Source organism: Lissotriton helveticus, chromosome 2_1 (genome assembly GCF_964261635.1).
Source record: "Lissotriton helveticus chromosome 2_1, aLisHel1.1, whole genome shotgun sequence".
Taxonomy (NCBI): Eukaryota; Metazoa; Chordata; class Amphibia; order Caudata; family Salamandridae; genus Lissotriton; species Lissotriton helveticus.
In genome coordinates, this window is record NC_136059.1 from 980,457,838 (window position 1) to 980,480,836 (window position 22,999).

At 42.2% G+C, this 22,999-nt stretch overlaps 1 protein-coding gene across 7 annotated transcripts in view; it reads right to left on the minus strand.

Annotated features, from left to right (window-relative positions):
* KANK1 (KN motif and ankyrin repeat domains 1) overlaps positions 1-22,999 on the minus strand; it is an 835,542-nt gene that overhangs the window by 54,458 nt on the left and 758,085 nt on the right. For all 7 annotated transcript variants that reach the window (XM_078675726.1, XM_078675725.1, XM_078675727.1 and 4 more), the window contains 3 exons: positions 13,689-13,776; positions 7,208-7,427; positions 5,231-5,373 (listed from right to left, as the gene is read on the minus strand). In XM_078675726.1, coding sequence (XP_078531852.1) covers positions 5,231-5,373; positions 7,208-7,427; positions 13,689-13,776 — 451 coding nt within the window. The remainder of the gene's footprint in view (positions 1-5,230; positions 5,374-7,207; positions 7,428-13,688; positions 13,777-22,999) is intronic.

The window sequence follows — 22,999 nt, forward strand, 5'->3', positions numbered from 1 at the left end:
GAAGATGTTGGGCTCCACACGGATAATTTCATCTACCATTACCCGCAACTCTGTCTCCGTGAATTTGGGGTTTTTTTTGGGTGCCATGGTGTGTGGTGCTCAGTGTGTGAGTTGAGTGAGTTGGGAGGTGCAGGTGTGTGGTGTGTGATGTGTAGGATTTGTGTGGTGGGTGTTTGTGTGGTAGGGTGGTGGGTGGGTGTCTTCTATGTGATTTTATGTGAGTTAGCAGTGTCTCGAATGGCCCTCTTGCTGGCAGCAATGCTGTGGTGCAAGGGATTGTGGTTGTGTGGGGGTGTCTTTTTATAGTCGTGTCTCGATGGTTGTTGGCAGTCAGGTGGTAGGTGGGCGTGTTGACTTGTGTGCATTATTGGATAATTGGGACGTGTCATGGTGGCTTGTGCTGGGGGGGGGGGCCTTGTCAATGTTCGTATGTTTGCTTAGGACTTGCGGTGCACTTTCATACATTTGTTAGGCGCTAGGGATGTTGTGCGTGTTGGCCTTCCGCCCTGATGCTGTGGTTCTCGTTGCATTGTTTCCGCCGCGGACGTGGATGGCTGTGAGTTCCGTTGTACGGGCGGATTTATCCTAATTGCGGCCACGGAGTATTCTCAGGGATGGCGGTACATGTTTTATTTTCCGCGGTCATTTCCGTCCGCGGCAGTGGTTGTTCATTGGACTCCGTCCGCCGCGGACGGACTTGGTTGTGTTCCGTCCACCGCGGACGGTGTTGGTTGTGTTCCGTCCGCCGCGGTCGGAGTTTCGTGACATGAATATCCTAATCCCAACCGCGGTTTCTCCGCGGCGCTGCCGGGAGTAAAATTTCCCCCACCATGGCGGACAGTACCCATTTCCGTCCGCCATCCTAATCGGCCCCAATGTGTGGGAATCGGCATCGCCTAGTGTATTGATTTGTTTTGATCCTATTAAAATATTAGTTTCCACCACACTTCAATTACAAAAAAAGTTATTTATTTGTGCTTTCCTAATTTTAATATATTATGAAATATTTGTACAGTTCATTTACATTTCGTTGTACGCTAGAAAAATCTAACATCCTACAGCCTTTTTATTTTCTTATACCCAGCAGAATTGTCTTATAGGTCCTCTCACTTTGCAGTCAGAGAAAGAAAACTAAACAACAAGCTCCCTAGAAGACAGAGCCGAACATTTGACCTCTGTCTTTGAATGCACATCAAATGTGACGAGAAAACAATATTTAAAAGCCAGTTTATTGCCCATTCATTTCTGAACTCCAGCATGCTTGTTATTGGGAGGGCTGTTTCAGCACCGCCAAGCTCCAACTGGAATAGGTGTGGAACGGAAGAAGAGGATTGTTTAAGTTAAGTAAAGAGCACTGGCCAAAATAAACAAGTTCGTAGAGAGAAAGGTTTTCCTCACAGGCATGCAAGATTGATTAACTGGAGTCGCAAAGATATGTAGAATCAGTCAAGCAGAAATTTAGGAGGCAGGGAACCTTTTCAAAGAAATGCACCAAGTTTACTGCTCGCTGAACTAGCATATAAGGGGGGGAACTCAAAACACACCTTCCCTTGTGGAGTGCCTCACAAAAAGAAGAAAAAAACAAAAGTCCACAGAAAGCAAGCACTGGTGAAAGAATACAAGGAGCCAGTCACAGATGGTTAGCAGGCTATGCTCCATGGCGTCGTATGGCGTTTTAGATTCCGAATGAATTTTCCCCGATTTATGCCCTTATATAGGTACAATCCACGTTGCCCTTATATAGGCATAAACATCAAACCCTTATTTAGGCATAGCCCAGGCTACCCAAATACAGGCATGGCTACTTCCATCCGTTCATCAACGTCGCAACGATTTCTTGGAAAACCAGACTCTCAAGCAGAAGGGACCTTCCCCTAGCCTGGATATTGATTTCTCCAAGATACTCATTATTATGCATGAACAACTATTCCTTAGGGGTTCCATCCATGACGTTCATATGCCCGACTTTACGTCAAAGCTGGCATTCCTAAACACCTTCAAGCTATAAATATACCTTCACTTGCTATAGCAAAGCACGGTGTGGTTCGGTGCAGTTCAACGACCTACTTGCCTGACACAGCTCGCAACAGCAAGTGCCGAAGGAAGCCGACTCTCCAGCTGACGAACTGACAAGAAGCTGTCCTCCTCTGCCGAGAATCCAGCTCCACTGTTTGACTTCCCTTGCGGGGTGTTGGGAAATCCAGTCCCGAGACGGAGATACCAACCTCCTTCATTCTAAGGTATGGAGCGGATTAGAACCTAGAGAAACCTTTGGCAATTCTTGGCAGAACTAAAACTTATGCTAACTAATACTTACTTCTTCCCTCGAACTAGACCTGCGTGAGGTACATTGGGGTAGGCGTATTTTAGAAGCACCAGTTAAGTATTTTAGCCTGTGTTATTTATGTATGTATTTTTATATGGCTTAGAAACCATACAATGCTATTACAGTATTATTTTATAATACTATTCTCGCTGTACGCATTATACTTTGAATGCTGTCTAACGATTGTAGCAGTTCACCTCTCTTGCATGAGAAAGAAGACTGTTCACTAAACCTTTTATTGAAAACGCCTGTCTCACTATTTCTCTGCAACTCTGTAGAAATGAAGCATGCACAATTGACTGGCTAAAATAGTTATCTATTGTTTCTACGACTCTTAAGATATTTTCCAGTCCTAGGGAAACAAAGTTGTCATGTTTATGCGGTTGTCAGAAACGAATCCCTTCTTGTGTATTCGAGAAAGTTTCTAGTGACCTCTGACCTAGCTGGCACTCACAATTAAGTTTAGTATATTCGATAGAGACCTACTGACCTAAGTCTTACGTCATATCTACAGGATATATTATTCCAATTCGCCGAGCCTATTGGAAATATAGGAACTACACTACAATGGGGGGGACAAATCCATGCTGGACAGCCAAATACAAATAAAGCCAGCAAGTAAAAAGCAAGCAAATGTGAGTTGCAAACCACAAAGCCAATGATAAGCAATGGGCAGAATTCATATATATCCAAAGAACTTTCAGAATGTCCCTAAGACATTTTAGTTGGCTTTCATCAGCACCGCATTTCTTTAGTAGCGTCCTACTTAGAGCTCCATGAGGACAAGGATGTGGGGGAAGAAGGCGGCAAATAGGTTCACGGCCAGGCAAAAACCCTTGAAAGTTTGACTACAAGATTCACCTGTCTCCTTACCCTCATAGAGCTTTAAATAGGAAGGTACTACAGAAATAGGAACATAGAGACCAAATGGGTCGGTATGTGTGGCATGTAGAAGTATGGTGAATGGAAGTTTCACAATTGAATGCACACAAATAGGATACTAATGGAATGCTTGTGGGGTACTGATGAAACATGCAGCCCCTGAACTCATCTATGTGCAAACATACCACCCACATTATCGTTATTTTTTATAAAAAAATAATTTTAACATTGAAAGTGATGTAATAGGTGCAGTCATAAGCATTGCATGATGAGGGCAGAAGTTATAGTTTTTTGCTTAAACTAGAACTAGTGCATTTTAGTGTCTGTTTGGATTACTTAACGTTCGCTCACGTCGTATTGCATGTTCTCATTGTTAGAACTTAACTTGAACCTTATTTTTTCCAGTGAATTTGTGATTTCTTTTTTACAATTATATTCTCAATGGACCAACAGCCAACTCTTTGCATGCAGCCAATCCGCACTGCGCACGGCCGAAGAACAGGGCCTTTCTGACCTCCATGTGCATCTAGACCCTGCTGCACTCAACCTGCATTATCTTCCTTTTAATTGTAACTCAGTGCAGCTTGCATGACACTTTGGTACCATTCAGTGGTATAACGAAACCTGAGGAGGCCCCCCTACAAAGTACATGGGGGAGGGGAAACCTCCGGAATTACTCAGGAACTCTTATTCCAGGGTACTGTTCTGAGGGGGGGGGGGGATTGGAGCTCGCCCCGGCACAGCGGCGGTCTTTGTTACGCCACTAGTACCCCCCACCCCCAGCTACGCCACTGCACACGCGTTCTGCAGTACCTGCGACCAAACTTTTGTTTTTTAATTTTATCACTTGGGAATTCCTTTGGGTGTCTACACAAGTAGCTGGGAGTCAGAGGATCCCTACCTGCCCAATTATGCGCTTTTAAAAACGTCTTCAAGAGACAGGACAGAGTCCTGTAATGGCCACTGTAATAGTATATTGAGCTGTTGTGTCTGATGAATCAAATCATGTGTTACTGTGCTATGGTCCTGGGAACCGCAGTACCACATTGTCTGGCAGGAGAAAAGGCTCTATTTGTCAATAGGGTGCGAGTATTTTTTTTCCCCTCTGGAACTGCAGGAGTCTCGCGCTACATAACGATCCAGATCAGAGGCGCAACTAAAGCCACATTTAAGGGGGGGGGGCTGAAACTTTAAGCAGTAGATAGAGTGGCGCTGCAGGGGCTCTTAGAAGGGGTGAAACATCAACAAAGCCTCTTTAACATGCACATGGTCTTTTAAAGACCTGTGAAGTGCTCGGGTGTGGCTGTGTGTGTGCCCAGGAGCTGTCTGAGCCCGGGCTGCCACACACGACGGGGGAGGGGGCTGGGGCAGGGCCGGCTCTAGGCTCACGGAGGCCCTGAGCAGGGAGTGTAGGTAGGGGGCCGAGGCCGCCAAATCCCTGCCAGGGGCCGCCACGCCAATATGTATCTAAGGATATATATTGGCGTGGCGGCCCCTGGGGTTTGGCGGCCCTGTGCAGGTGCACAGCTTGCACATGCCTTAGGCCGGCCCTGGCTGGGGGCTGAAGCCCTTTGATTCCAATGGGTGTTGCGCGCCTGGTCCAGATATCACTAACTTTTCCAGGAGAATGACCACTTCATGTCCTCCATTCGGTGAACGGTGCTGAATTTATTAAAGAAGAAATGGCTTTCCTATGGAAAGTCATATCTAACTATAAATACTCTAGTGCCATCAATGTAAGTAAATACATAAATACACACATATACATACATATATATGTGTGTTTGCGCGCACACACACAGAGGGAGAACCATAAAACACACGTCAGGAAGCAAACAATGTCATTACATTTCAGAATCTGCACACAAATATGGTCAAATCTATGACAAACACATTAGGATAACTGTATATTGTTGTTCTTTGGCAAAGAGCTTTATGGAATATAAATGACAATTTTAAATATAGTAATCTGAACACAGTGCAGATTGTCTATTATTTAAATGTGGAATGGACGCTACTGACCTGGCTCGCCTTAGCATTCACGTCACCACAACTGAAGAGCTCCTCCACTATCTTCATGTCTTTTTCAGCCTCCACAGCTGCAAGGGCAGCGAGCATGATGGGAGTGTAGCCCGCCTTGTTCTGGTGATTTACATTGCAAACATCTGCAAATGGAAACAAAGAAACTTCTTCAATGGTAGTGATATGAAAACAGCAATTGTGCCAGTGGAGTGAATGCCCTCTTACATTGGTATAGACAGTGGACCACCACACGAACCGGACGCATAATGAAAGGGATAATAGTGAAGGGATAGGGGAGCGGGAGACGAGGTCAGCAGGTTTAGCGAAAATATATCCACAATTATTAGCGACTGTGATTGTGCAATGAAATGTGAGGGTGATGTACACTTTGTTTACTAAGAAAAAGCTTCACAAAAATGTAAGCAAATTGTCTACAAGCCACATCACTAAGACACAGTTTTCCTTCTGCCACAGAGGCTATACTTTTGACAAGTTAACACTGCCACGCCGTTCACATGGTGGAATACTGCCGACTCTTTATGTAAATTAACAATTACAAGGCCAGAAACATGTTCAATTTTCAAACAAAGCCGAGGACACAATAGCTCTTCTAAGTCAGTGTCAGTAAATTCAAGTTATTTTCTTTTGCAATTCAAACCGTGTGGGTTTTTTCTACAGCAGAAGCTAAACAAGTACTTACTTGTACTCAGAGAGGTCTTTCGAAGAGAACGAAAAACCCTGATTTGAGAACGCCAGCAGGCTGGCCACGTAAAACATTTTTGTACAACCTATGTTTTTCTTTCGAATACTTTTAGTAAACTTTTGATTCGCTTATATCACAAATTCGAGCACAAAGCTCTTTACTAACACGAACTTCATGTAATACAAAGATTAGTCTGTTGAATAAGTTTACCGTGGCACTTCTCCTCTACTTGACCTACCACTCTTGTGACGATACTACGAACTGCTGCAGACACATAGGAAATACCAGCATGACAGGCCAGTGTGCCAAGGTCAGCTGCTGCTACGGTGTATTCTGGGCTATTTTATGCAAGGGCATCGTTGTCCTGGATGTACAGCTTTGTTGCTCATGGGTCCCTCGATGTTGCTTGGGAGGTGCCAATCTCAGTAGTGTTGGTGCATGACTAAAGGGAAGAAGAGTGTGGCGATGGGAAAGCAGTGTAATATTGGAAGGGGTATGTGTCTGTCAGGCGTTGCATCCTTTCTAGAGTGGACAGCCGAATAAAAATAAGACATCATGCTATAATAACAGGAGCAATTTCAAAGTCCAACTGGACCAATTGCCATGGAAGTAGGGGTGTTCCTCAAGTAGCATACAATCAATCTGCTGTATCACAGTTTACAGAGGTCACAGATGGCCATTTAATTTACTTAATTACATGGTGAGATAAGACTATTAACACTTTTCATTTTAAATGATTTCAAAGAAAAGACTCTCTCTCTCTCTCTATATATAACACAAATTATATGGAGTGTTATGAAGTGGGTGGTGAGGACAAGGTGAAGCGAAGGACAAACAATCGAATTGAACTTCTTTAAATTAATTTTGTGAATGACTATCTGTAGCGTTGTCAAATGGTTTTGGTAGTGTATAATGGGGATTCTATGGGTCTTTCCTATCAGAAACTGGTAGTTTGAAGTTTTTGGAGAGGTTATTAGTGGAAGTTTTTGTATTTATACATTAAGAATAAATATGTTATAGAAAACTATTTTGAGTGCTAACCTTGACCATTTCACCCATGCACCAGTGGCACACCATTTTTACCAAGTGCAACCACTGCCTCTCTGGATGACAGAATGCTAAATTTAGAATATTTAAAATACAGCTTCAAATATATGGTAGTGGGCAATGTTAGAAAATCACAGCCTTTCACGAAGGTTCGAGATACTCACAACATGCAATGCAACATGCAAATTTAACAAATTAGACACCCATTAAATAAAACAAAAATCTACCTGCATCCAGAAGAAGCTTGACAATTTCAAAGTTAGAGTGTGACACGCAGTAATGAAGTGCTGTGTTTCCATTGCCATCAGACATGTTTATGATGTGTCGGAGGACGCCAAATGAAACCTCACAGAATGCAGCTATGTAGTCGCCCACCATTGAGGGAACAGCCGACTTCTGACTTGATACACGGAACCACTCATTTTGGATGGTGTTCAAACAGAGCCGCTGCAAACATTAAATCAGCAATTTTAACTGAGGCTCTTCAACTGCAAGCACACACAACCAATCACACGTGTTGCTAAACGTACAACTCGTCTGTAGCTGAATCTATATTGAACTGTTCAAGAGTATGTGCACTAAACATAATAAATGCTTAAAGTTGCTTTCCCTACTTGATTAGCAATGTAAACTTAGCTGATCAACAGAAAACGGTGCTGCCCACAATCGGAATTTTACTGAAAAGGAGACCTATTTCTGCCCAATCAACAGAAATAGTAACATTGCATTTTATTTTCGGTAAAGTAAATAATCTAAAGTGGTCCCAAATTAATGCAGGCCTAACTGCTCCTTGGTGCCCTCACCAAAGGATGCAAAGAGAATCAGAAATCCGGTTTAGCTTAACTATTCATTGGCTGCGTTGAGGTTTGTCAGCCTAGCTACTGAGAACGGGTGACTGCCAGATGCCACATATCGGAGTCTACAGACAGGAAAAGGGAATCTGACAACGGATAAGAACAGTCGGATTCCTCTGGTGTTGCTATTCTCATTCCTGAACTCCGCAGACATATTCTCAGTATTGTCACAGGCGTGTTTACCCTTGAAGTCCGAGTTGAGGACAGGGAGGAGGAAGCAAAAGCTACTTAACCGCGGCGGCAATTCCGCCATTTAGTGGAGTGGGCGGGACCGCTTCGGCCAACGGACGTGCACAGCACTATGGAGGTAGTGCTCGCGACGGCCGTTGGCCGACGAACACAGCGAAGGGGCAGAGCAACTGAGCTGTATTTATGCCTGGTGCAGAGCTCTTTAAAGAGGGATTGTGTAATACAAGTAATTCAGTGTATGGTACATGGGCACTGCACCGAAAGAATAGCACTGCCATTACTTTGCCAAACTTTAAAAAATGTAATCACCATAAGAGCTTTATTCGATCATTTATAAACAATCATAAAAGCAATAAAATTATTACATATGTAAAACATATCAAATATTCAATTATATAGTTTATCCATAAATTCATTTAAAAAAATTGATACAAAAATAAAATAATTTTTCCTACGGCACAGGGCAGATTTTAAAAAGGGGCAAACGCTAGAGTCTTGCATATAACAAAGCCAGATCGTCTTTAATCAATTTTGCAAAAAAACTGAATTAGCATGCCCAGTGTATTAACTGATGGTAGAATATGCCCCAGTTCTCACTCAATCAAAAGCGGAAAGTACTGAAAATGTGACAGAAGACACTGGTTACAACCTTTACTTTAGAAATATCATGGTAGGGTCATTGAAACACATAACCATGTCATATGAGTAGAGGTGAGAAAAGCTGCAACGTTTATATAAATAGGTGGTGTTAAATAGCAGCTTTTATCACTCTAGAACTATCAAATAATAATACTGTCAAGAAAATTGTGGTACTAAGCCTACTATATTTTCAACAAGGCACATCATTGAAGAAAATCCCAAAAAACACCTGAGCTCTCTGGGAATGCGCATTAAAAAAGGAAACAGGAGTCTTCTGGGAAAAATGAAAGCTACTAGAAGTAACAAATATAAAAGGAATTTAACGTTTCTTTACCTGGAGTAAGCCAATCAGAGATTATAACCCGCTTGGGAAAAGGTCTCCTCCTTCAAACAGTCACTATAAAAAGGGAGACCTGCCTCTATACCAAGCTAGAAAAGTTGTAAAGATGCATAGAAAAGATTACATTTACAATAATCATTTACCTGAAAAAAAATCCTAAATTAGCTTTAGACCGATGAATGAGCCAAAAAGACTTCGGGCCTTATTTAGAGTTTGGCAGATGGTTACTCTGTCACTAATGTGAGGAATATCCACCCTATTTATTACAAGTGCATCCTCTTCCAAACTGTAAATCAGGTTCTGTTTTTCCAGAGTGGAGAGTCTGGCAATGTTTTGAGGATCAATAACTTGCCAGTGGCTTGGTCTTCCATCTGACAAGACAACATTTATGTCTTTCACATATCAAAATGTAATTTTCTGAAAAGAGCCATGCAAGCACAGTTAAACCAATATTTTAGTTTCACTAAGCTTGAGTGAACTTAATGTTGAAAAAAATGGGCACAAATTATCTCTTTTGGACAAAGATTGATCATCAGACCAGACTTCAGGCAATAACATTTGTGAAAGTCAATGCCAGCTTTGGCAGAATAATAAATCTGCTCTACATTTTTTTGTTTCTATTTTTTAAAGAATCTATAGAATTCTTGTTGAATGGAGTTGGCGCCAGAGCGGTCCTATATGGTGAATCGCAAATTGGTTGAATTAGTTCATTTACCATGGCCTTCACCCTTGGTCGAGTTACAACATGGTCTGAAATCAGATTATAAAATCAAGAGGGAGGTCAAGAAGTCCAACTCTGGTTAGTCAAAACATAGTTCAGAGGACATCTCCGCTCAAGCAGCAGGCAATCCCCAGGGAAGCTCAGGCTAAATGCAAGTAGTATGAACAATCTTAAAGTAAAAAAAAAAAACCACAATAACGCTCCCAAAACAGCTTTGACAAAAGGGAAAACTAACAAGCACTCCCTCAATTGAGACCTGAATGCATGAGAAAACTAGCTCGATTTAATGTACTGATGTTAGAATAATTAGTAAGTTGCAAAAGGGCTATGAAGGGCTCTAGAAATATTTAATTTGGAGTCTACAGAACATCACTGACAATTGTAAGTTATCCAGTTATCCATTCTCAGAAATGCCAAATATACTTCACCTGACTAGATGACTATGTTTATGCAAAGAAGAATTAACGTTAGGGTGAGTCCTATCTACCAGGGTCAATTCCTATTCTATGGAATGCAAATTAAACTGACGATTCACCATCGCCATCGTTGAATCTTTGCTTGCAAAGAGGGTTGGGCTGAGTGGTGTATTTTAGCAGTTTTCACTGAAATACATTAAGAATGCAGAGCGAATTTTCAAAGAATGTTAAGCAAATCGCCATCTTTTATTTTCTAGATTTGTTTATAGTCTCCTAAATCCAGATCATCCTAGTTTGAAGCAATACTCACTGTAAAATGTTTGTTTAAAGGATTTAAACAAAAAAAAAAAAACATTTTTTAAGTGTACTAACTAGCTCAGACCTGGCTCCTTAAATATATATTTAGCACAGATAGAGGTAACCTGCAGGGTGGGACTAATTTCTATTTTATGTTAAATTAATAGAAGAGAAATACACAATTTTGACCTTTGGGCAGCTTTCAATCTAAGGTCATTATTCATTACTTTTATTTCATAAATAGAACTGCGAACATGGCTACTTTCTGACATTAGAAGAGGCGAAGCTGTTTTGCACTAAAAACTTTTTTTATGTTGCAATGTCAGTTTAACTGAAGCCATGGTTTTGAGATATGGTCATTAACTGAATGTTTTTGCAGCATTGCAAAACAACAGGCATGTTACATGTGACCATATTTGCTACCTAAAGAAAAATAAGTCCTGGAAAAGTTCTAATCCCAGGCGATATATCAATTATGCCGGCATCATTGGCATAATTTCCAGTATTTTCCGGTACACTCTTTATGTGAACTACAGTGAAATTATGCCATTCGGCACAATTGGTGCTCGTGCTGGTAAAATTCTATTGTGAGAGCACTAGAACTGCCTGCAACTCTTGCTCACGGCACTTGTGGGGTTTTTTACATTAATTTTTTTGCGTGAAGTACATCCGCACATCCAAACTTGAGGCAAGGATGCTTTATGCACTAGAATATAGGACAAAAGTCACATTCGTGTTTTGTATATTTTTTCTAAAAATTAGTTTAATTCAGCAAAAGGAAATCACCCAAATGTCACAAATATCTAATAATTTTATGACATTTCAGTGTTTGATCAAAACAGACCAGCATAGCTAGATGTATAATTGTATGTGTGCATTGGTACCGTCAAATGTGTTTCGGTTACAGCACTTACACTGTAATGAGTTATCTTTTATGGAAAAAACCTCCCCTATGCATGCAAAACGTTATGTCTGCTACCCGTCTTTCCTATCCCCTTTTGTGACTGCAGAAGTTTTGTCTTCTTGCCTAATGGTGTGGTCTCCAATTTTACAATACGTGTACTGTTGACTTTATTTATTTGAGATGTTTTCTAGATATTAGACTGTAAAGGTAGGGAAACCCTCATCTTTGGCAGTATTTCAGTTCTTCAGCTATTCGGAGAGGGGATGTAGGAGGTGGGAGAGATTACAGAATTTTGCAGTTAGAGATCTAAGAGGGCATACCTGGAAATATGGAGCAAAACCATGGACTTTGAATCACCAAAATGCTAGGGATAGCAGAAGTGATATAGCACACTAACTCCTGCAAGCATCACAGGTTTGACCCCTTTGACCCACCTTGTCTATCCCAACAGCCTCCTATTTGCTGCTTTAGAGGCTTAGTGAAGGGAAAGTGGGTGGAAACACAGAATGTAAATATGCCTATAAGAACCCTATTTATTTGCTATTAATGCCGTTCCATTCCGGACTCCTGAGAGCAGGGATAGCAAAAGCAGTCACCTGGGTAGCAAGGGGAAAGTCAGGGTTAGAAACTGATGCAGTAACCTACTTCTAATTAATGTTAGTGTGCAAGGGAGAGGATATACAAGGCGACACGTATAGACAGGTTAAAGAAGGTAGATAACTTGATGGGAAAGCAGAAAAGGTGGCGTGCAAAGAGGGAACTAACATGGGACAAATCAGACAAAAAAGAAAGACGGAGGGTCTGATGTGCTGCTGGACAAAGGTAGCACTAACAGCTCAATATAACATTAAAGGCAGGCAGGAACATTTTGGAAAGGCAGGAGGCACACACGAGCACAACACAATACTACAGTCAAACATGCATCTAAATGTGCGTCCATTGAATCAGATTTTTTTTTAAACTTGAACGGATGGAGAACATGTGACGAAAATGTAGCCCTTAGTACACCGCAAAACGTTTGTGTACACCAACTACCATGATCAATGAATGTGGAATTTATAACAGATTGTTAATGAAAAATCAAGACTGCAATCACTAGAATGCACTGTGATGTGGATTATTAGAAAGAATACTTTAATGAATAATATTAAATTAATTTTAAGCGAAGGTAGCTGCCTCTACTTAATACTTTTAAGTAAAAATGTTCTCTCTGCCCGCTGATCAGAGTTATTTACTGGTTGTCTGAATGCTCTGGCGAGATTTGTACTTTTCTAATCATAAAGCAAATACCAAGTACTTTTTTGTGTTTTCAAAAAAAAATGTTTTAAGACTAATTTAGGCTGTGGCAAGCCAATGTTTGCAAGAATGGACTTCGTTTTAGCTGAGTGGGCACTATGGTTATGCTTGATAAATTATGGACTTCTGTTTCCAAAGGTGTTATTAAATCATCTTTCACAACCCACTCCATCCTCCTATTTTTCTGTGCACCGCTAATCCTCCTCGATAGCACCCTTCCCTCGATTTCACTGGTGTCTCTGGTCTAAACGTGCCCGATTTCTTAGTAGCAACGTGGGTTTAGAAGGTATGTTCACTTTGATGTTTTGCTGTGTGTACTCCTTTGTTTGAACGAAATGTTTACCCAAAACATTTCGAAAGGGTTTTCACGCCTTTAGGTGTTACAAGCCTTAAAAATGACATTTATGCATCTAAACTGTAACAGAGCTGCATGGCACTTACTGCAATAGAAAGGTCTTCCTACAAATCAGAACTTTCTCCTTAATTATGTGTGGTAAAGGGGAGACAAAACAGGGAGACAGATCAGGGTCGCCACGCAAAGGTTTAGTGCACATGTAATAAACTAATACTTTGGATACTCAAACCTTGCATGGAGTGTCTCTCATAAAAGGCATAAAGCCATTTAGTATGACAAATCACCCGGTTTAAGATTGTATTTTATGGGGGAAATGAACTCCAAAAAGCCTCACATTTCATGCGAGTATAAGGAAAACAAAAATTCCCGTGGAGAAAAAAAAAACCTATCCTTAAAAAGATGCTGGAAAATCAGCTAGAAATAGGGTTAAGGTGTTGTCTTAGAAATGGAAGCCTGATGGAAATTCTCTGGTCCTTCTAAGAGGAGCAAACAACGTCTATAGACTTCAAAAGACAAAAGTAAGACAGGAGTGAGTAGGCAAATCTCCTCGCTTAGACTTCCGTCTTTGAGAACATAAGTTTGGTGGAACAGCAAGGTACTACCAATTTTAAATATGATTAAGAATTTACAGTGCGAGATTTGTATGGTGTAGAATCTCTGGAACACAACATAATACACCTCAGATGATTAAACTTACCCCATCTTTGCTTGCTAGTGCTTTAGGGTCATTAACATTGTCCTTCAAAATATTGCATGCTGACAGCATCTTCTCACTCAATTCATATCTGCGTAAACAAATAAGCATAAAACACAAAAAGTGCTTTAAATAATACTCCTTCTACACTTAAGATTAATCATATGCGAGAAACATTGCAGGACTTGCATGAACGTTAACAATTAATGCAAATAAGAAGATTTCATTACAAGACCAGAGGCTACCATTATGCATATCACTTTTAATGCAGACCCAAGCAGCCACATACATCACAACGCAATAGTTCCATAATAGAATGGTATAAACCAAACAAAAGGCATGAGGACTAGGTAATCAGCCTCTTTTAAATGTGGCTCCAAGCAGATAAGTTCATTGCCTCTCTTGTTACTCCTTATATGACTGTTTCATGTTTTCATTTTCTGTTTATTCTACTATGATTTTGCTTTCACTATTATTGCTTGTATTAACCTGAGATTTATATTGCCTTTATTGAGATTTATTTGGTTTCTTACAACACCTTTCTTGATTGCCTCGTTATCGCAATTGTTGAACCTTTCTTCTTTTGCCTTCGAGTTCGTCTCCTCTCCCGGTCTCCAATTTACGGAGAACGGCGTAGACTTAGACCCACCCGCTCCTCCCTGCTGGATCTCGTTTGGACTGCCTGCGTCTTATTAAATACTCGGGGGAGAGGATCGCCGCTTTTAGGCTCCTCTCCCCCGTGCGCTTATCGTCGCTTATATTATTTTACATTAAGAATGCAACGCTTAGCGCCTCGATGCTGCCACTTTCTTCGGGACCTCTCGAGCGAGCACCGTTAGAAGAGTGCACCCTGGCAACGCCTGCGTCGCGTACGCGCGTTGCCAGGGGACTTTCCTCTCCTTTGAGGGAAGCCAGCCAGCTGATCGGACGATCGAGCACGGCTTTATTCAGTTGCTCGCGTCCTGGATCAGCTGGCAGTTACGGTGCTAGTCGATACTTCGCTTTTGGACATTCTTGTGCATATAACCCCGATTTATATATATTAATATCCCCCTTTTACCAATTGTATATATTTAGCTCACTCTATGGTATGATAGCTTTTTACTAAGTCTCTTTGTCCTACTAGACTCTCTCCACCGCCCCACTCTTATTTTATATAAAAAATAAATAAAAAAGGGAGTATTGTATTGTCTATAAAGAAAATATGTATAAAAAATAAAAAAAATATTAAAAAAATAATATTTAATATCAAGAGCGTCAGACAATATATACATATTTTAATCACCATGTCTGACTCTGACTCAGATCAGGCTAGCGCAGCCGAATCCGACTTTAATAACGAAGCTATAAAAAACCTTATTCATAAGGAAATGAGATCCTGTATGTTCTCAACACTCTCCCAGGTCATGTCTTCTAAAAGATCATTCCCTTCTGAAGAGGATGACTTTCCCGAAGCGGACATAACGGACAAGAACGGCCTCACTGAAACAAGGGGTAAGAGGCATAAGAAAACAAAAAATATTGATTATACCCCAGAGAGCACAGGAGGTCCCAGCACCTCGAGATTTACAGGAGGTCCTCGCACCTCGATTGCCTCAGGTGTCCGTAGCGGCACAAGATCAAAAGGTGTCCTTAGTGGCACAAAATATATGGGTGTCCCTCGCGGCACAAACTATCAAAGTGCTCAAGATGATACAAATGATCTCGAATTTATTTGTGATGACAGCGATAATACCTCAGAATTTCCGGATGAATACATCCTTGACCTCGATGAGGATGATCAAGACATTGACTCCCTTCTCTTTAGTGATAATATTCCATCTTCGTTTAAAGACAGTATCATGGACCCCTTGGGTGAGATGTTCTCTCCTTTTAATATTAAACATCCAAGGAGTTCTGAGAGGACCCCCCACGATCATGTGTGTAAATGTATTAATAAATGGCTGAGAAACCCTTTGGAGAGGGAGACTCGCAACCTCTTAAGAGCCAAATGCTCCAGACCTTCAATCGAGGGTAGAGTTTGTCAGACCCCAAATCTCGACTCCGAACTTATTACATACCTTTTTAAACTTGGCAGAGACCCTCGAAAAGGGTTGGAAAGATCCCTTAAAATCTGCCAAGACAAGCTTTTAGACATTCTGGGTCCCTTAACTAAAATTATTGATGCCGCAGAAGAAAGCTACCTAATGACTCCCCTCTCGACACCCGTTCAATTCGGGGTTGGAGTCAAAGGGCTCTTGTGCTATTAGGCAATGCTAATGCAGGCTTTAACTCTGAGAGGAGAAGAGTGGTCTTGACCAAGATTAGCCCTAAACTGCGGGACTTGGCTGTCAAAGAAACCTCTCTTAACCCAAAAGGGTTACTTTTCGGGGAAGATTTAATTAAAAGCCTGGGCAAATACGTCTCTACATTAACTGCTTTCGATAAAGCCCATCAGAACATGAAGAGGGTCTTCAATTTGAACAACCTTTTTGCAAGGGCCGGAAGAAGGGGCCAGTCTTCCGGCCGCTTCAACCGACGGCCCTACTCCAGGTCTAGAGGTTATGGTGGAAGAGGATACCAACCCCCCAACCAACCTCAGTTCTACCCCCCCTCCCCTCCCGAGAGGAAGAGGCTTCTGTTCAAGAGGATTCAGGGCGAGAGGAGCTTCTGCCGACACCAACCCTCAAAGAGAGTACTCCTCTCCCTTCCCCTTCCCCCCTTTCTTCGAAACCAAAAGTGGGAGGAAGATTGAAATTCTTTTACCACAACTGGAAACTTATCACTCAAGACCCTTGGGTTTTAAATACCGTGGTTGGTTTTTCTATAGATTTCACCCAGACTCCAATTCAGAAGTCACTTCCCAAAGTAATTCCCCTCACTTTAGATCAGGAAAAAATAATAGAGGAAGAAATTTCCTCAATGCTTCAGAAAGGTGCGATTATGGAGGTCCCTATGGAATTTCTGAGATTCATAAACACTCTCTTCCTTGTAGAAAAGAAGGACAAAGGTTGGAGACCCGTCATAAACCTCAGGGGGAACTCAACAAATACCTTGTTTACAGACACTTCAAGATGGAAGGCATCCATCTTCTCAGAGACCTCTTATTGAAAGGGGACTGGTCAGTCAAATTAGATCTAAAAGACGCCTACTTTACCATTCCTATGGCGGAGGAACATCAACCCTTCTTTCAGTTTATTTGGAAAAACCATCTTTTTCAATTCCAAGCCCTTCCCTTCGGCCTCTCCTCAGCCCCTTGGTGTTTCACCGAGGTGATGAGGGCAGTAGCCTCATCTCTAACAGAAAAGGGTATTCATCTCATCATTTATCTAGACGACATCCTTATCCTGTCTCAAGATTACAATCAGATCATCCAAGATCTTTAAACTGTTGTAGACCTTTTAGAAAACCTGGGTTTTATCATAAACAAGGAAAAATCCATACTATCCCCCTCAAAGACTATGGAATTCCTGGGTTTCTCTGTAGACACCACAAACTGCCTTCTCCTTCTTCCTCCAAAGAAGATCTCCAAAATCAGGAAAGAGATAAGACATGTCCTGAAGCAACAAAATCTCTCTTTAAGAGATTGGCCAGACTCTTGGGCCTTCTCCCTTCTTCCATTCAGGCTATCTTTCCGGGCCCCTGAATTATCGAGCCCTTCAGAGAATAAAAGCAAGGCCTCTGAGATCAGGACTCTGGTACGGAGATCATGTTTCCTTGAACCAGGAGGCATCTCAGAACCGACCTGGTGGTTGGACAATCTGGACGCATGGAATGGCAGAGCGATCTTTGGTTCGGCGCCGGATTTTACTTTGGAATCAGATGCGAGCCTTCATGGCTAGGGGGTTGTCTCCAGGATCAGGACAATGGAGGGATTTGGTCTCAGGAAGAGTCTTTTCACCACATCAATTACCTGGAGTTAACCGCAGGGCTTTATGCTCTGATGAGTTTCAATCACTCTCTTCAAGGCAGATCAGTTATTCTGAAAATGGACAACATGTCCGCTGTCGCCTACATAAACCGTTTGGGTGGTACCAAATCGGAAGACCTCTCCAACCTAGCCAAGAAACTTTGGATTTTCTGCCTGGAACACAAAATCTCTCTCAGAGCAGAATATCTCCCGGGGAAATCCAACCTTTGTGCAGATTGGAACTCGAGGTTCCTTTTGGACTACAGCGACTGGAAACAACACGTCGGTTTTCAATTCCCTCAACCATTTCTGGGGTCTTTTCCAAATAGACATATTTGCGAGCAGACTAACATTCCAATTGGAGACTTATTACAGCTGGATGCCCGACCCAGGTGCTCTAGCGGTAAACGCATTTCTCCAATCATGGGAAGGGTTTAACGCTTATGCCTTCCCTCCAATTGCCATGATCCATAGAGTCCTTCAGAAAGTGAGACACCAACGCTCTTCAATTGTCCTGATAACCCCATTTTGGCCATCCCAAGCATGGTTCCCTACTGCTTTGGAACTAACCTACGATCTTCCCTTCCCTTCCTAATTCCTTCCCTGATAGACCTTCTTACAGACGTAGACGGACAAATTCACCCTCTCATTCAAACAGGGAATTTGAACCTTCTTGCCTGGAGAGTGTCAGGAGATCCAACGATCTCGCAAGACTTTCGTCGACAGCTTCAACTCTCCTTGGAGAATCATGGGCCTCTGGCACACATTACCGGTACAACAACATTTGGAAAGTTTGGTTACGTTGGTGCTTGGAAAGGGACCTGGATCCCATGAGGCACCTATCATTGACATAGTTAATTTTCTTGGAGAACAATTCGATAGAGGTCTAAGTTACAGATCTATCAATTGTTATAGATCGGCTATTTCCGCTGGTCATTCCCCAGTCAATGGTTAAACGGTAGGTAAAAATGCTATTATTTGTAGAATACTTAAGGGTATCAGACTTAGAAGACTTCCTAAACCTAGATATCAATCTCTATGGGACGTTAAATTAATTCTTGACCTTTTCTGTAGTTGGCCTGATAACTCTCTTTTGAACAGAAAGAATCTTTCTATCAAACTAGCTACTCTTCTTTGCTTGATTTCCTGTCGTAGGGTCTCTGATGTTAAAGCTCTAGATATTTCTTATAGATCTTATGATGTTTTTGGAGTCAAATTTGAACTACATAGAAGAACCAAGACTATGTCTGATTCTATTTTTTACCCACGCTTTGACATATGTAATAAACTTTGTGTCGTCCACTGTATGAAAGAATACGATCTGAGAATGAACACTCTTCGCCCTTCTGGTGTGAATCAATTACTTATCTCCTTTGTTAAACCTCACAAAAGTATTTCTTCTGCCTCTATTGCAAGATGGGTTAAAAATTGTTATGAACCTTGCAGGTGTCGATCTGAGTCTCTTCAAACCACATTCTATCAGAGGCGCAATGGCCAGTAAGTCATTCTGGTTAGGTGGTAAGTTAGATGATACCCTTAAAGCAGCTGATTGGTCTAATTCTAGAACTTTTGCTCATCACTATTGCAAACCAATCACTCATATGTCTGATGTTGATTTACATGGCTACCAATATGTATAATGGTAGCCTCCGGCCTTGTAATGAAATTGTGATTCTCCTATTAACATGACTAGAGAATCTGGATTTCATTAAAGACACGGAGCAGCAAAAATCTACCTTACAAACCCTGTTGTATGATAGAGATGGAGGAGAGCAGGGCAGGGTAGCCTCATAGGCTGTCATTATGATGTTAAAAATAGAGACTGTGCCCATTGAAAAGCCAGAGACTACCAGTATTCCATCACGCTCAGCAGGTGGCAGTTGTCTCAGTACTTTTTTAAGGCGATGCCTCTAGCATCAGAGTTTAGGCAATAGTGTTTAGTGAATGTGTGAACCGATCTCCACGTAGCTGCTTTGCTAATATCCGCTATTGGGATATTTCTCATTAAGGCAGAAGTAGCCACTTTACCTCTAGTGGAGTGTGCTTTAGGTTTAGGGGACAGTGTTTTGTTAGCTTTTTGATAGCACACATGATATAGGAAACTATCCATCTGGAAATGGATTGTACGATAGTGGTTAAACCAGAATGGAACGGACTTTAGTTGATAATCAATTGGTTCGATCTGTGCATGTCCTGTGTTTTATCAAGATTAAATCTTAAAACTCAGCTCACATCCAGCGAACGAAAAGTTATTTTCGCTTGAGTAGAGGGATTCAGAAAGAATGTAGGTAATGAGATGGTCTGGGAGACACGGAAGTCCAAAATCACCTTGAGGAGGAATTTCGTGAGAGTCCTCATGACCACTTTGTTAGAGTGGAAGGTTGTGTATGGTTCGTGACAACACAGTGCTTGGATCTCACTAACCCTGCGAGCTGATGTTTTCGCTACAAGGAAAGCTGTTTTCCAAGAAAGGTGTTGCAGGGAGGCTTTGTTAATAGGCTCAAAGGAATCCTGCATGAGGTGCAAAAAGACTATGTTACGTTCCTAAGGAGGTGAGGGATGTCTAATGGCAGGGGGAACCTTCTAAAAATAATCTTTATCGCACGGATTCTGAAAAAAGAATATTGTGAAAGACATTTTCTGTATGCAGTAAGTGCTGCCAGGTAAACCTTTATAAAAGAGAATTGCAAGACAGATTTAGACAAGTGTAGTAGGTATGGAAGAATGATATATTTTCATGTAGTAGGGGCCACTTTTGCCTGCCTGGTGTTGATGGAGGCTCCCAAGTAAAGCAAATTCTGAACTGGAGTTGATTTTTGAGGTTGACATGAAGCTCCAACTGTTGAAGGAGATCGCAGGTCCACTTGACGTGAAGTTGGGCATTCCGAGACGTTGACGCCTTTATGAGCACGTCGTCTAGGCGCGGGTAGAAGATTTGGTGCTTTATCACATGGGCTGCCATCACTGCCATGCACTTTGAAAACATTGTGGGTGCTGACCATATACTGATAAAGATCCTGTCCCACAACAAACCTTGAAATGTTTTGATGCTTTCTGGCAGTTGAAATCTGAAAGTATTGTGAAAGTCGATGTAATAAAGCCAATCTACCTGGTGTAATCGGGGGTAGATTTGATGTAATACCAGCATTCGACTCTTCTCTTGTCAGATCCACATGTTGGCTATTTTGAGATTGAGTACGGGGTTAAAATCATTTTTGTCTTTCTTTTTTACCTGGTGTCAATGCCGGTCTCCCGTTGTCTGGGGGGGGGGGGGGACACAGCTTCTACCGCCTTCTTCTATAAGAGGATGTTGACTTCTGACCATAGCAATGTAGGATGGATATTGGACGTTTTGGGAGATGCTCAGTGAAATGCTGGATGGAATCCCGGAGGGCTCTGTCATATCTGCCCAAGAGAGCTCTACTCTATTGCTGACTGCTTTCATTGATGTTGCTGCCATGCTGCAGACTTTGCTGCCCGGCGAGTACAGCTTCCTGCTCTCTTTATCCAGAGGAGCAGATCATGATAAAGATGTGGAAGGGTACTTCTTGGTCTCTAATATTATCACAGAGTCTGGTGAAGGATCAGAACTGAGGAACAGAGGGTCTTTTTCCAGAGCCCAGTATTTCTTCTGACGCCTCAACATAGCAGGCTTAATTATGGCCGGTGTGAAAAAAAACTCCATTGCAGGCTCTAGGAGGCCAGGGACCAACGGAAGTAGAGGTCTGGAAGATGTATGTTGGTGTAGTGTCTCAATTTCACAGATGTGGAAGGTGTTGAGACAGACATCAGTACATTCAGTTTAGCCGCCCCTCGTAGCACGTCCTTTTGGAAGGTTGTAATGTCATTCACAGGGTAGATTCAAGGCGGTGGGGAGTCAGAAAGTATTGGAGAATATCCTCCTGTAGACTTGGAAGAAGTATCTGTAAGTGTTCGGTAAGTTCTTGATCTAACTGTTATATGGTTAGACTTATGGCGTTGATGAGGCTGGCACGAAGATGTTGATGAGAGCCTAGGACTATGACGGCTCAATTCTTCGGAGCTGGCTGTCTCTAGGTGGAACTGGATTCACTGGATGAGGCGCTATTGGTGTTAGTGGTGCAGGAGGAGACAGAGATGGCGCAAGAGGCCCAGAATGGAAGATCGTGAATATGCTTTCAAATACTAAGAGTCTGGAGAAAAATATATTATTTACCTCTCTTTGTCTCCTTGAAATCTAGAAACCCTTTGACTTCTCACTATGATGTTTACAAGTTGTTCCACTCCTCGGCGTTGACCTCCCTCAACGCAAAGCAACTCCGTCCAATAGACGATGCACTCCTCAACGTAAACCGCAGCGTGCAAGTTGACGGTGTATGGCTTTTCGCAGTTAACTAGGGTTGCCTCGACGTAGAACAATGTAGCTTACCCGATGTCGATCGAGTTCTTAGCAGCGAACAAGTCGGTGCCCCATCTTACCAGGACCAATGCCATTTTTGGCCATAAAACCTCTTTTCAGGCCTCCCACGTCCTCTAGAGTTTGAAGAGTCCTGGTGGAAGAATGACCTTCCCCTTGCTCTGAGGTCCCACCTTCAGGCTGTGTTTACTGTCGCAGTCTCTCTTCAGTCCCATGAAAGTGAATCTTTTCCCTTTCACGTAAGGCACGCTGCAAATAATTCCTGCAATGATGACATGCGTCAGGAACATAAGATGGTGGAAGACAGATGATACAGAACTCGTGACAGCCTGTTTTGGCCTTCTTCCTCCCACAATTTTGGGAACTTAAATAATGAAGGAATTTTATTTGACTAAACATTTCGGTCACAAAACAGAAAAAAAACAGGGCGATTAAAGACACTGTATTAAGGTGTTGTCACTAATTTCTGTAGAAGATTATGAGAGACAAAGCCTTAAAAAAAGGCCGGACTTAATGCTCCTGTCAGCAGCAGCCGGAAAAAAAAGCTGAAGAACCTGCCACCTGCTGAGCATGATGGGATACTGGTAGTCCCTGGGATCTTAAAGGTCTCCATTTTTAACCTTATAATGACAGCCTAGGAGGCTACACTGCCCTGCTATCCTTCATCTCCATCTTAAACAAGCATTTGCAATGCAATAGGTCTCGCAGCATTCAAGTTTGAGTTATTGGCATTGTATATGACAATGTGTTGCATGAATTCTTTTCCAAACTCTGTATTGGCTGGTGGTGTTTGTGCCCGGTGAAAGCGTGCACTGACGGATGGTGGTGTTTGTGCCCGGTGAAAGCGTGCACGAACAACTTATGGCGTCTGTGCCTGGTGAAAGTGTGCACTGACGGCTGGTGGTGTTTGTGCCTGGTGAAAGGGTGCACTGGTGGCTGGTGGTGTTTGTGCCCGGTGAAAGCGTGCACTGACGGCTGTTGGTGTTTGTGCCTGGTGAAAGGGTGCACTGGCGGCTGTTGGTGTTTGTG